At 34.7% G+C, this 13,896-nt stretch overlaps 1 protein-coding gene across 1 annotated transcript in view; it reads left to right on the forward strand.

Moving 5' to 3' along the window:
- LOC140171771 (L-threonine 3-dehydrogenase-like) overlaps positions 1-13,896 on the forward strand; it is a 47,840-nt gene that overhangs the window by 2,569 nt on the left and 31,375 nt on the right. The window contains exons 2-3 of the mRNA XM_072195098.1: positions 6,493-6,655; positions 8,221-8,430. Coding sequence (XP_072051199.1) covers positions 6,493-6,655; positions 8,221-8,430 — 373 coding nt within the window. The remainder of the gene's footprint in view (positions 1-6,492; positions 6,656-8,220; positions 8,431-13,896) is intronic.

A 13,896-nucleotide genomic window follows, 5' to 3' on the forward strand; every position in this document is an offset into this window, starting at 1 on the left:
TATTTTTCATCGATTTAAAGCAAAAATGTTTTAGATTGTGTAAAACTACCAACTTTGTTCACTGATCAAATTGATTTATGATGTTGAAGACCCGGTTCAAGGTTCGCACACTTAAAGGAGGATTTTGTGATCCTAACATCCTCTTTTTATGACATTTTTCAGTAGATATCCCGGGAGATATCCACGAAAAAAGCTTATTTCCAAAATTTCACTTGATTCCGATTTTGCGTTTGAGTTATCCATGATTATGTGTATTACACTGCTCCATAGACAATGTGTTGTAATTTCGTTCTGGTGCACCAGAACGAAATTCAAATTTGGCAATATTTTTGCTAAACGAATTAATCTGCAAGAAATATGTGGTACATAAACATTATGTAGCCAGAGGTATCCAGTGGTGTAAAAATCTCAACTTTTTTTGGGAAAAGTGGGGGGATGAGGCTGTGGATCACGAAATGCCCCTTTAATGTCATAAAATTAATACTGACTGCACATCCCTTACTTCATTGATACCTTGCTAGCAACTTCAAGCTGTTTGGGCCCATTCAGTGATTTGCTCAACCGTACGACCATAAAAATCTTTAAAATTCAGATTTTAGTACCTAGTCATTGTCATAGAAATGCTAACGTAGCCTGAAATCTGAATTCATTTATACTGTCAGTATAAGCTACATGTATTTGAATGGGGTTTCAACTTCATACTGCTGTTTTCTTTGTTTTTTGCCGAATGTTTCATTTCAGAAATATCAAATGATAATTTGATATTAATTTTATTACACTTGCGCTGGGATCACTGAATGGGTCTTTAAATATTTCACTTTCCATGACACAGTTTTAAAAATCCACTGTTGGTCAATATATTTGTCCTTGTTTTTGTTTTAAAGCCATAATGTACGATCTTGATGGGAAATGAATTTGTTTATTTTTTTCAAACCTGATTTTTTGGCATAAATTTACAACAACAAAAAAGGAAAGAAGAAGAAAGAGTCCCTGAAAAGAAAAGGAAGAAAAAGAAGGAAGAAGAAAAAGAACCAGGCAGTGGCAGCACCAGAATGTTTTTCCAGGGGGCATTGGGAGGGGGAAAAGTAAGTCTCAAGGGGGAGGGCAAAAATTGTTACATGCACTGTAAATATTGACAGAAAATAATCATAAACATTCTCAAAAGTTGCTACAACTGGCTCCATTCACTTATGGGGGGCACCCCTATGTCACTGATGCAAAGGGTATCGCTGACACTACAAATCGTAACCTTTCATACATTTATATGGCCCCCTAACAAAATAGGCTGGCACCTCCACTGCCTCAGTTATCTCATTTATTACACCAAGTGATTTAATAGTATTATTTAGGTACAATTACTAGGTACCATCTTAAATCATGCAACTTGCTTTGATTTGTTTTCCTTACAACCCGGCCTTATAATAGTGATAGGCTGTACAGCCCCCAAAAAGAGTGATGTTTCAAAAAGCTTAGGGTACCAGCTGAATTGAAGCAGCTCATCCTCCTGAGCATTTTGACACATTTAAAAAAAAATTGGTTGAAAAATGAGACAGTGCCAGCCAAAAAACTACGCATAAGGGGGGTTTCTTGGGACCCCCCCCCCCTTTTCACTATTTTGACAATTATGGGCATTTTCTTTGCTGTTTGTTGTATTCTAATGATTATTTACATGATTTTAGGACTCCTGGATATATTTATGCAATTTTTACACAAATCATATGTTTTGATGCGAGTTTAAGAGCTAATTTAAGATGCGAGGGCGCTATTCAGCCTAACAGTTGTTACATAACCCTACTGAAATTTCACCATTTCTTATTATCAAATCAAAGTTACTGATAAATAACAATAATTCTGAAAGGAAGTTTTATACCATTTCTTATCCTGTCTTATTGTACAGGCTAAAACGTCAATAAATAATATAAACAATAGACAGAAAGTGGACAGCCTTGATGTACATCTTTCCCTAAATGAAAAAAAATATGACACAATACCATTTTGAACAATGTACATAATTTTACTTCATTTCATATCTTTTCCTTTCCTCATACCTCTTTATTTTTCCATTCCTTGGTTTTCATTGTAAAATTAGAATGTCTTTACTCTTCTTTCTTTCACTTCCTCATATGCTTTATTTTTCTCACTTTCGGTTTTTGTTATTCTGTATTCTTTGCTTCTTTCTTCAAACTATACTATTTTTATCTTTCTTGCTTACTTGTTTCTTGTTCCTGCTATTTCTTTTCTTTCCCTCTTTTTCTCTCTTGGTTTTTTATCTTTATTTGCTGTATCTTTTCTCCGGATCTTATTTCCTTGTTTCTGTACTTGGCTATCCTTTTCCTGTTTTTCTTTGCTTCACAATTCTTGGGTTTTTTTTCTGATGAAAGTGGTGTAGAAAGAATATTTTGAGAATGAAAGAAGGTTGGAGAATAATGGGGAAAATGACTTATTCCTGGTTTGCTTACATATTATTTGGTCTTGCATGGCTTAAAAATTTGTTTTTCTTCGGTCCAAGCATTTACTTTAACCATCATTATTGTGTTTATATCTTTCATTTATGACATTTTTCAGTAGATATCCCGGGAGATATCCACGAAAAAAGCTTATTTCCAAAATTTCACTTGATTCCGATTTTGCGTTTGCGAGTTATCCATGATTATGTGTATTACACTGCTCCATAGACAATGTGTTGTAATTTCGTTCTGGTGCACCAGAACGAAATTCAAATTTGGCAATATTTTTGCTAAACGAATTAATCTGCAAGAAATATGTGGTACATAAACATTATGTAGCCAGAGGTATCCAGTGGTGTAAAAATCTCAACTTTTTTTTGGGAAAAGTGGGGGGATGAGGCTGTGGATCACGAAATGCCCCTTTAATGTCATAAAATTAATACTGACTGCACATCCCTTACTTCATTGATACCTTGCTAGCAACTTCAAGCTGTTTGGGCCCATTCAGTGATTTGCTCAACCGTACGATCATAAAAATCTTTAAAATTCAGATTTTAGTACCTAGTCATTGTCATAGAAATGCTAACGTAGCCTGAAATCTGAATTCATTTATACTGTCAGTATAAGCTACATGTATTTGAATGGGGTTTCAACTTCATACTGCTGTTTTCTTTGTTTTTTGCCAAATGTTTCATTTCAGAAATATCAAATGATAATTTGATATTAATTTTATTACACTTGCGCTGGGATCACTGAATGGGTCTTTAAATATTTCACTTTCCATGACACAGTTTTAAAAATCCACTGTTGGTCAATATATTTTTCCTTGTTTTTGTTTTAAAGCCATAATGTACGATCTTGATGGGAAATGAATTTGTTTATTTTTTTCAAACCTGATTTTTTGGCATAAATTTACAACAACAAAAAAGGAAAGAAGAAGAAAGAATCCCTGAAAAGAAAAGGAAGAAAAAGAAGGAAGAAGAAAAACAGATTTTTTTCCAGGGGGCATTGGGAGGGGGGAAAGTAAGTCTCAAGGGGGGGGGGCAAAATTGTTACATGCACTGTAAATATTGACAGAAAATAATCATAAACATTCTCAAAAAGTTGCACCAACTGGCTCCATTCACTTATGGGGGGCACCCCCTATGTCACTGATGCAAAGGGCATCGCTGACACTACAAATCGTAACCTTTCATACATTTATATGGCCCCCTAACAAAATAGGCTGGCACCTCCACTGCCTCAGTTATCTCATTTATTACACCAAGTGATTTAATAGTATTATTTAGGTACAATTACTAGGTACCATCTTAAATCATGCAACTTGCTTTGATTTGTTTTCCTTACAACCCGGCCTTATAATAGTGATAGGCTGCACAGCCCCCAAAAAGAGTGATGTTTCAAAAAGCTTAGGGTACCAGCTGAATTGAAGCAGCTCATCCTCCTGAGCATTTTGACACATTTAAAAAAAATTGGTTGAAAAATGAGACAGTGCCAGCCAAAAAACTTCGCATAAGGGGGGTTTCTTTGGTCCCCCCTTTTCACTATTTTGACAATTATGGGCATTTTCTTTGCTGTTTGTTGGATTCTAATGATTATTTACATGATTTTAGGACTCCTGGATATATTTATGCAATTTTTACACAAATCATATGTTTTGATGCGAGTTTAAGAGCTAATTTAAGATGCGAGGGCTATTCAGCCTAACAGTTGTTACATAACCCCTACTGAAATTTCACCATTTCTTATTATCAAATCAAAGTTACTGATAAATAACAATAATTCTGAAAGGAAGTTTTATACAATTTCTTATCCTGTCTTATTGTACAGGCTAAAACGTCAATAAATAATATAAACAATAGACAGAAAGTGGACAGCCTTGATGTACATCTTTCCCTAAATGAAAAAAAAAAATATGACACAATACCATTTTGAACAATGTACATAATTTTACTTCATTTCATATCTTTTCCTTTCCTCATACCTCTTTATTTTTCCATTCCTTGGTTTTCATTGTAAAATTAGAATGTCTTTACTCTTCTTTCTTTCACTTCCTCATATGCTTTATTTTTTCTCACTTTCGGTTTTTGTTATTCTGTATTCTTTGCTTCTTTCTTCAAACTATACTATTTTTATCTTTCTTGCTTACTTGTTTCTTGTTCCTGCTATTTCTTTTCTTTCCCTCTTTTTCTCTCTTGGTTTTTATCTTTATTTGCTGTATCTTTTCTCCGGATCTTATTTCCTTGTTTCTGTACTTGGCTATCCTTTTCCTGTTTTTTTTGCTTCACAATTCTTGGGTTTTTTTTCTGATGAAAGCGGGGATGAAAGTGGTGTAGAAAGAATATTTTGAGAATGAAAGAAGGTTGGAGAATAATGGGGAAAATGACTTATTCCTGGTTTGCTTACATATTATTTGGTCTTGCATGGCTTAAAAATTTGTTTTTCTTCGGTCCAAGCATTTACTTTAACCATCATTATTGTGTTTATATCTTTCATTTTACATTACAATACATTTAAATCAAGGATTTCCTGTTTTCATTATCGGTACTTTGCATTCATGATATTATCTCAAAGAATTTTTCTTAAATATTAAACTAATATTTTTTCTTTCTTTCATGCTTGCATCCAATTAATCTATTTATTCATTCGAATGTGCAAAGATGCATATCTAATGGCTGTATTACTTTGTATGAGGTTTTTAGATTGTGTATCATCGTTTTCGATATTGCCTAGCTCACTTAAGTGAATTTTTTGATACCATTGAATCTAAACAGCATTGTGTCTTGACTGTGTTTTGTGTTGAAATAACAAACTAACAAAAAGAAAATGCTTTTTAAGTGGAAAAGGTCAGAAGGAGTAAGCCATGCAGATCGTGTAATGCTGTAGATGTGTACTGGAAATTGCATACAAATGCATTTTGGAACTGTTTAACTTTTTTTTTTAAACAAGTAAATTTAAAATTTAAAAAGCTTCTTTATGTAGATTTAGTACAAAAAATATATATTTGCACAAGGTTAAATTTGAAGAGCCACAGGGCCTATAATGCTCCAATTTTGATGATTATTATGTTTTGATGGATCCAAGTTGTGATAATATTGGATCCAAAACATAATAATGATAAAATTGATGCTTTACTAATATTTATTGAGTCTCGCTATGAGTTTTAAAATATTGGACTCGACTACGTCTCGTCCAATATTTTAAAACTCATAGCTCGACCAATAAATATGGGCTCAACCGATCCAATTTTATATCAAAATGGTCTCAAACTGTTGACACTGTTAATTTATCTCAATCTAAGGAAGAATAGTTATAACCAACTGTAAAGATTTGTTACCTAGGTGACCAGTCACGGATGAACCAGTAGGTCAACATCAATAGGACACAATTGGCAATGACTTACTTTGTTATGTTAATACCTATAGCAACAATTAAGTCCTTCTAGTTGGTTCAAACTGTTCTTTATTAGAGTTGTTGTCAGAGAAAGTACCATTTGAGACCTTGTGTTTTTTCTTTTGTAACCCTATTGAGTTTTCTATTTAATCTTCAACATTTTTGCTCATAACTCCATAATGATAAGTTGTAGATATGTGAAAATATATATTTTCTGAATCCTTATTACAAGAGGAACAATTTTACAGGGTTTAGGTTTAGATAAGTTTTTATTTTGACCCCAGTATAAACTTTGATCTTGGATACCTCAGATTTTGTACCACCCATAGAACAATAATCAACAAACAAAAACACTTTAACTGGCAAACCCAACCTACCTCGGTCTGCCACCGGACTATTATGCTGTGAATTAGGCCTAAAATAATTGTTTGATTGGCGTAACATAAGAACAAAATAGGGTAGGTTGCTCGGCATTTAAAAAAAAAAAAAAATTTACACACACATTTTAAGCTGTTAATTGCGTTATGATAAAGGCCTCGGAACTTTTTTTTCTTTTTCTTTTTTTCATTTTCATTTTTTTTTTGTGCAAAAAATCAGAAAAAAAGTCAATTTATTTTAGGCCTTACTTCATATTCCTTAATTGTTCTTGCAGCATATTAGGTCATGAAGCAGTGGCAGAAGTGATTCGGCATGAGAGAGGTCCTGAGTTCGAATGCAAGCCAGGTGACAGGATCACATTCAGTATAGCTGATAGTTGTGATGAATGCCAAAGATGCAGACATGGACTGCCACAGAAGTGTGTTAAATTGTTCAAGGTAGGAATGATTCACAGGCAAAATTCTGTTATGCTTTAAGGGCTGGGGTATGGATGTTTGAACAGTATTTTTTGTTGGATATTAAGTAGGCTTGGGCGACTAAGGCGCCAATAGTCGTTAGTCGCGACTATTACTGGTAGTCGGGACTATGACTATTGAAAACTATTATTATGTTAAAAATTCATATGAAAAGCACCAGATATCCGCACCAAAACCAACCAAATACTATAATAAACTGCAAAAATGTGATAAAAATGTTAATCATTGTCTTACCAATAGTACCACTAACCAACAAATAATCATTAAGTTCATAAATCATCATTAAATTGGTGATGTTGACTAATCTTGGCCAATTTTGACTACAGATAGTGGCGACTAAAGTTGTAGTCGTGACTATTTGCTGTCGACTAGGAAAAGAGTGATAGTCGCCCAACTCTAGACATGACAGTACATCAGACATATCGAATTGCATTCTGAATATGAAGAATGTCCTGATATCAAATAATTTTGATTTTTTGAAATTCGCGATAAGATACAAATTCTATTTTGAATAGGCTAAATGTTAATACTGATAAACAAGTTTATTAGTCAGCATAAATCACTATGCAAGTGTTTTTGTGGAACTCTAAGGGGTCTAATCCCTCGATAAAAGAGGGCCTTATTGTTTTCCTGGCAGATGCTGAAAACTGCTAACAATATCAATTTTATGTGAAAACTGCTGTATTTTGTCAATTTAGCAACAACATTTTCCTCATTTTCCAAAAAGATGGGGATGTGAAACTAATTGTTAATTTTATGTCGTCTAATGAATGAGTCACTTCATCACTCAGCAGAAAATATGTGATAGAAAACTCAAAATTCACTTTCCATTAGTCTAAGCTTGATAATAATACAAATGGGCTATTCCAGAAATTAAAGACACCCCCCTCTAAAAGAAGACATGGGATTCCCAACAATTTTCACAATTTTTTGCACTGGGAATTCCCAAAATAAAAATGGTCATTATTTTCACAACCTTATAGAAGACGTGGGAATTCCCAAGAAAAAGACCCTTTTTTATTTTAGTCTTGGGAATTCTCAAAAATGTTGCCAAAAATTTGTTCGTCTTCTTTAGGGACACTGGGAATTCCCAATTTTTTAATCATTTTATTGTCAAAATGGGAATTCCCATTTTTGGGGATAAAATTTTGGTTGGGAATTCCCAAAAATTTATGATACAAACTTACATGTCTTCTTTAGGGGGGGTGGAGTGCCATTACCGGTAATTTCTGGAATTATAGCCCAATGCTATAATATATACAATGATCCCCTTTTTATCCATACTTAATGTATATAATTCCAAATCGATTTCTTATGACCTATAAAATAGTGATGTTGTCAAATGAATTAAAGAAAATTAGATTATAAAAGTGAAATTGGGTGCCAGTGATTGTTATCTAAAAGCAAATTAGACTAATAAATCTGTTGTTGTATATAACTTTGAATTCATTAATATTATCTGTATTATACCACTTCTGCCTGACTATGTAGCATAATCTTTGGTTTTAATCATGTTTTGTTTTCAGTATGGTCACTCTAGACTAGAGACTGGTTCTGGATTAGCAGGTTGCTATGCAACTCACATCATTTTACAACCTGGTACGTCAGTGGTACAGATTCCAGATACCATTACAGACAAAATGGCTGCCTCCATCAATTGTGCTCTGGCAACAATGGTCAATGCTGTCTACAGTATTACGCACGAGCACGTAGAGAACAAAGTGGCTCTCGTACAGGTAAATAATAATAGTATTCTAGATATGGCTCATTATCATACAGCCTTCCTTGGCCAAAATATGCTGGCAGCAGTTGCCATACCCAATTAAAGTTATCAAACTCATTATTCCCAATTCCAGAAAATTACTAATTTTATGGGATTAAAACAATATTACCAAGTGAAACATAGCTCAATCCTAATCATTCATTTAGTACTAACTGGAGGAAAAAGTTCACTATTTTACTAATTTCTTGAAAAAAGAGCCAATCGAATTGACATTCGAGTCACAAAAATTTAAGACTTAGAACAGGTCTAAGCATTAAAATCTTGAGCATATGCCGAAATGTAGCTCTAATTTTCACTTTTTGTGTTACTTTAATTAAGTGATTGGTTAAAAGAATGAAATATGTGTTTTCCAAAAATTAGAATGCACAAATTGAAATTAGATTTCGTACAAGTCTTTAGACTTGATTGTCACAGCATGCAAGTTTGCAAGTGATATACTTATGATAGTAGGCTCAATGTGCTATCTACCAAATATAGCAAAATGATGTAGGCACCTTTCATATGATAGCAAATGTGCTATCTACTGAAGATAGCATAATGTTGTAGGTACCTGACTTATGATAGCAATGCGCTATATATACTGAAGATAGCAAAATGCTGTAGGTACTTACTTATGATAGCAATGTGCTATCTACTGAAGATTGCAGAATGTTGCAGGTACCTGACTTATGATAGCAATGTGCTATATACTGAAGATAGCAAAATGCTGTTGGCACCTTTACTTATATGATAGCAATGTGCTATATACTGAAGGTAGCAAAATGCTGTAGGCACCTTTACTTATATGATAGCAATGTGCCATCTACTGAAGATACCAAAATGCTGTAGGCACCTTTACTTATATGATAGCAATGTGCCATCTACTGAAGATACCAAAATGCTGTAGGCACCTTTACTTATATGATAGCAATGTGCCATCTACTGAAGATACCAAAATGCTGTAGGCACCTTTACTTATATGATAGCAATGTGCTATCTACTGAAGATACCAAAATGCTGTAGGCACCTTTACTTATGATAGCAATGTGCTATCTACTGAAGATAACAAAATGCTGTAAGTACCTCAATACTATCCATAAGTGAAGTGCCTACAGCATTTTACTATCTTCAGTAGAGAGTAAATTACTATCTGTAAGCTAAGTGTCTACAGCATTTTGCTATCTTCAGTAGAGAGCAAATTACTATCCGTACCTACATAATTTTGCTATCTTCAGCAGAGAACATATCTTGAGTTAAGGGCCAGCAGAATGTTGCTATCTTTAGTAGATACATTGTTATCATAAGTATATTATCTATATCTACTGAAGAGAGCAAATGCTGTAGGTACCTGACTTATGATAGCAATGTGCTATCTACTGAAGATAGCAGAATGGTGTAGGTACCTTACTTATGATAGCAATGTGCTATCTACTGAAGAGAGCAAATGCTGCAGGTACCTTACTTATGATAGCAATGTGCTATCTACTGAAGATAGCAGAATGGTGTAGGTACCTGACTTATGATAGCAATGTGCTATATACTGAAGATAGCAAAATGGTGTAGGTACCTGACTTATGATAGCAATGTGCTATATACTGAAGATAGCAGAATGGTGTAGGTACCTGACTTATGATAGCAATGTGCTATCTACTGAAGATAGCAGAATGGTGTAGGTACCTGACTTATGATAGCAATGTGCTATATACTGAAGATAGCAAAATGTTGTAGGTACCTGACTTATGATAGCAATGCGCTATATATACTGAAGATATCAAAATGCTGTAGGCACCTTTCATATGATAGCAATGTGCTATCTACTGAAGATAGCATAATGTTGTAGGTACCTGACTTATGATAGCAATGTGCTATATACTGAAGATAGCAAAATGCTGTAGGTACTTACTTATGATAGCAATAAGCAATGTGCTATCTACTGAAGATTGCAGAATGTTGCAGGTAGGTACCTGACTTATTATAGCAATGTGCCATCTACTGAAGATACCAAAATGCTGTAGGCACCTTTACTTATATGATAGCAATGTGCCATCTACTGAAGATACCAAAATGCTGTAGGCACCTTTACTTATATGATAGCAATGTGCCATCTACTGAAGATACCAAAATGCTGTAGGCACCTTTACTTATATGATAGCAATGTGCCATCTACTGAAGATACCAAAATGCTGTAGGCACCTTTACTTATATGATAGCAATGTGCCATCTACTGAAGATACCAAAATGCTGTAGGCACCTTTACTTATATGATAGCAATGTGCCATCTACTGAAGATACCAAAATGCTGTAGGCACCTTTACTTATATGATAGCAATGTGCTATCTACTGAAGATAACAAAATGCTGTAGGCACCTTTACTTATGATAGCAATGTGCTATCTACTGAAGATAACAAAATGTCTACAGCATTTTGCTATCTTCAGTAGAGAGGAAATTACTATCCATAAGCTAAGTGCCTACAGCATTTTACTATCTTCAGTAGAGAGCAAATTACTATCCGTACCTACAGAATTTTGCTATCTTCAGCAGAGAACATATCTTGAGTTAAGGGCCAGCAGAATGTTGCTATCTTTAGTAGATAGCACATTGTTATCATAAGTATATTATCTATATCTACTGAAGAGAGCAAATGCTGCAGGTACCTTACTTATGATAGCAATGTGCTATCTACTGAAGATAGCAGAATGTTGTAGGTACCTGACTTATGATAGCAATGTGCTATCTACTGAAGATAGCAGAATGGTGTAGGTACCTGACTTATGATAGCAATGTGCTATCTACTGAAGATAGCAGAATGGTGTAGGTACCTGACTTATGATAGCAATGTGCTATCTACTGAAGATAGCAGAATGGTGTAGGTACCTTATGATAGCAATGTGCTATCTTTAGTAGATAGCACATTGTTATTAAGTATATTATCTATATCTACTGAAGAGAGCAAATGCTGCAGGTACCTTACTTATGATAGCAATGTGCTATATACTGAAGATAGCAGAATGGTGTAGGCACCTTTACTTATATGATAGCAATGTGCTATATACTGAAGGTAGCAAAATGCTGTAGGCACCTTACTTATGATAGCAATGTGCTATCTACTGAAGATAGCAGAATGCTGCAGGTACCTTACTTATGATAGCAATGTGCTATCTACTGAAGATAGCAGAATGCTGTAGGCACCTTTACTTATATGATAGCAATGTGCTATATACTGAAGGTAGCAAAATGTTGTAGGTACCTGACTTATGATAGCAATGCGCTATATACTGAAGATAACAAAATGCTGTAAGTACCTCAATACTATCATAAGTGAAGTGCCTACAGCATTTTACTATCTTCAGTAGAGAGTAAATTACTATCTGTAAGCTAAGTGTCTACAGCATTTTGCTATCTTCAGTAGAGAGCAAATTACTATCCATAAGCTAAGTGCCTTTTACTATCTTCAGTAGAGAGCAAATTACTATCCGTACCTACAGAATTTTGCTATCTTCAGCAGAGAACATATCTTGAGTTAAGAGCCAGCAGAATGTTGCTATCTTTAGTAGATAGCACATTGTTATCATAAGTATATTATCTATATCTACTGAAGAGAGCAAATGCTGCAGGTACCTTACTTATGATAGCAATGTGCTATCTACTGAAGATAGCAGAATGGTGTAGGTACCTGACTTATGATAGCAATGTGCTATCTACTGAAGATAGCAGAATGGTGTAGGTACCTTATGATAGCAATGTGCTATCTACTGAAGATAGCAGAATGGTGTAGGTACCTGACTTATGATAGCAATGTGCTATCTACTGAAGATAGCAGAATGGTGTAGGTACCTTACTTATGATAGCAATGTGCTATCTACTGAAGATAGCAGAATGGTGTAGGTACCTGACTTATGATAGCAATGTGCTATCTACTGAAGATAGCAGAATGTTGTAGGTACCTGACTTATGATAGCAATGTGCTATCTACTGAAGATAGCAGAATGTTGTAGGTACCTGACTTATGATAGCAATGTGCTATATACTGAAGATAGCAGAATGTTGTAGGTACCTGACTTATGATAGCAATGTGCTATATACTGAAGATAGCAGAATGTTGTAGGTACCTGACTTATGATAGCAATGTGCTATATACTGAAGATAGCAGAATGTTGTAGGTACCTGACTTATGATAGCAATGTGCTATATACTGAAGGTAGCAGAATGGTGTAGGTACCTGACTTATGATAGCAATGTGCTATATACTGAAGGTAGCAAAATGGTGTAGGTACCTGACTTATGATAGCAATGTGCTATCTACTGAAGATAGCAGAATGGTGTAGGTACCTTACTTATGATAGCAATGTGCTATCTACTGAAGATAGCAGAATGGTGTAGGTACCTGACTTATGATAGCAATGTGCTATCTACTGAAGATAGCAGAATGTTGTAGGTACCTGACTTATGATAGCAATGTGCTATATACTGAAGGTAGCAAAATGGTGTAGGTACCTGACTTATGATAGCAATGTGCTATCTACTGAAGATAGCAGAATGTTGTAGGTACCTTATGATAGCAATGTGCTATCTACTGAAGATAGCAGAATGCATATGGAAACCTTTTTAGTGAAAAGGGCCCTATCAAAATAGGCCTGAACGCACAGGTCACGCATAGTGAACACAGATCGATACTGTCAACGAAGCACTGAAACCTATAATACTATTGGTCGAATTTTTTATTTTGACATACGACTCGTTTATCGCTATTTTAACCACTTGATATTGTGTTTTATTGCAAACAAATACACACCTTTATTCTGTAGTACTTATTTTACAATACTGTGGTTACAGAATAATAAAAAAATTAAAAATTTAATTACAGTTTGGCCACAAATACGATAGAATCTACACGAACTTTGCGAAGAAGCTTGTCCACGCTATGCACAATAGCTCACTTAACCTCTTCAGCAGGTTGTTTGTTTACTTTCTGATCGATTGGCTTTGCGCATTCAGTGCGTCGAAATGTTTAGGTCTGTGCAAAAGACTAGGATATGACGGCCTGATGACTAGATTTCAGTCAGACTTCGAATTCACGATGTTTTCTTTCTTGAACACACGCGAGTCTTAATCTGAAGCCACCAAAATGAATGTTACATCAATGGAAAGCGGTCACTTTGAAGAAATTTTACTCCAGAGATCCAAGTGATTAGATGGCGCTGTTTATTTATCTGGTGAATAGAAGCTGACTAGAAGCTCCCGGTTTTTCAAGAAACGCGAAATTTACACTGAAATTTTCGCGATTTTTGACTAAAAATAAAAAGTTTACCCCTAGATACGCGAGTCTAAACAAGTTTCGTGCATGTTTATTGTTGAAAAATTCAAAAGATCACAGTATTAGCTCCATGTAATTAGCAGATCCAGGTTATATCACTACAAATTATGTTTCGGTGGCAAGA

The sequence above is a fragment of the Amphiura filiformis genome, chromosome 15 (genome assembly GCF_039555335.1).
Source record: "Amphiura filiformis chromosome 15, Afil_fr2py, whole genome shotgun sequence".
NCBI classification, from domain to species: domain Eukaryota; kingdom Metazoa; phylum Echinodermata; class Ophiuroidea; order Amphilepidida; family Amphiuridae; genus Amphiura; species Amphiura filiformis.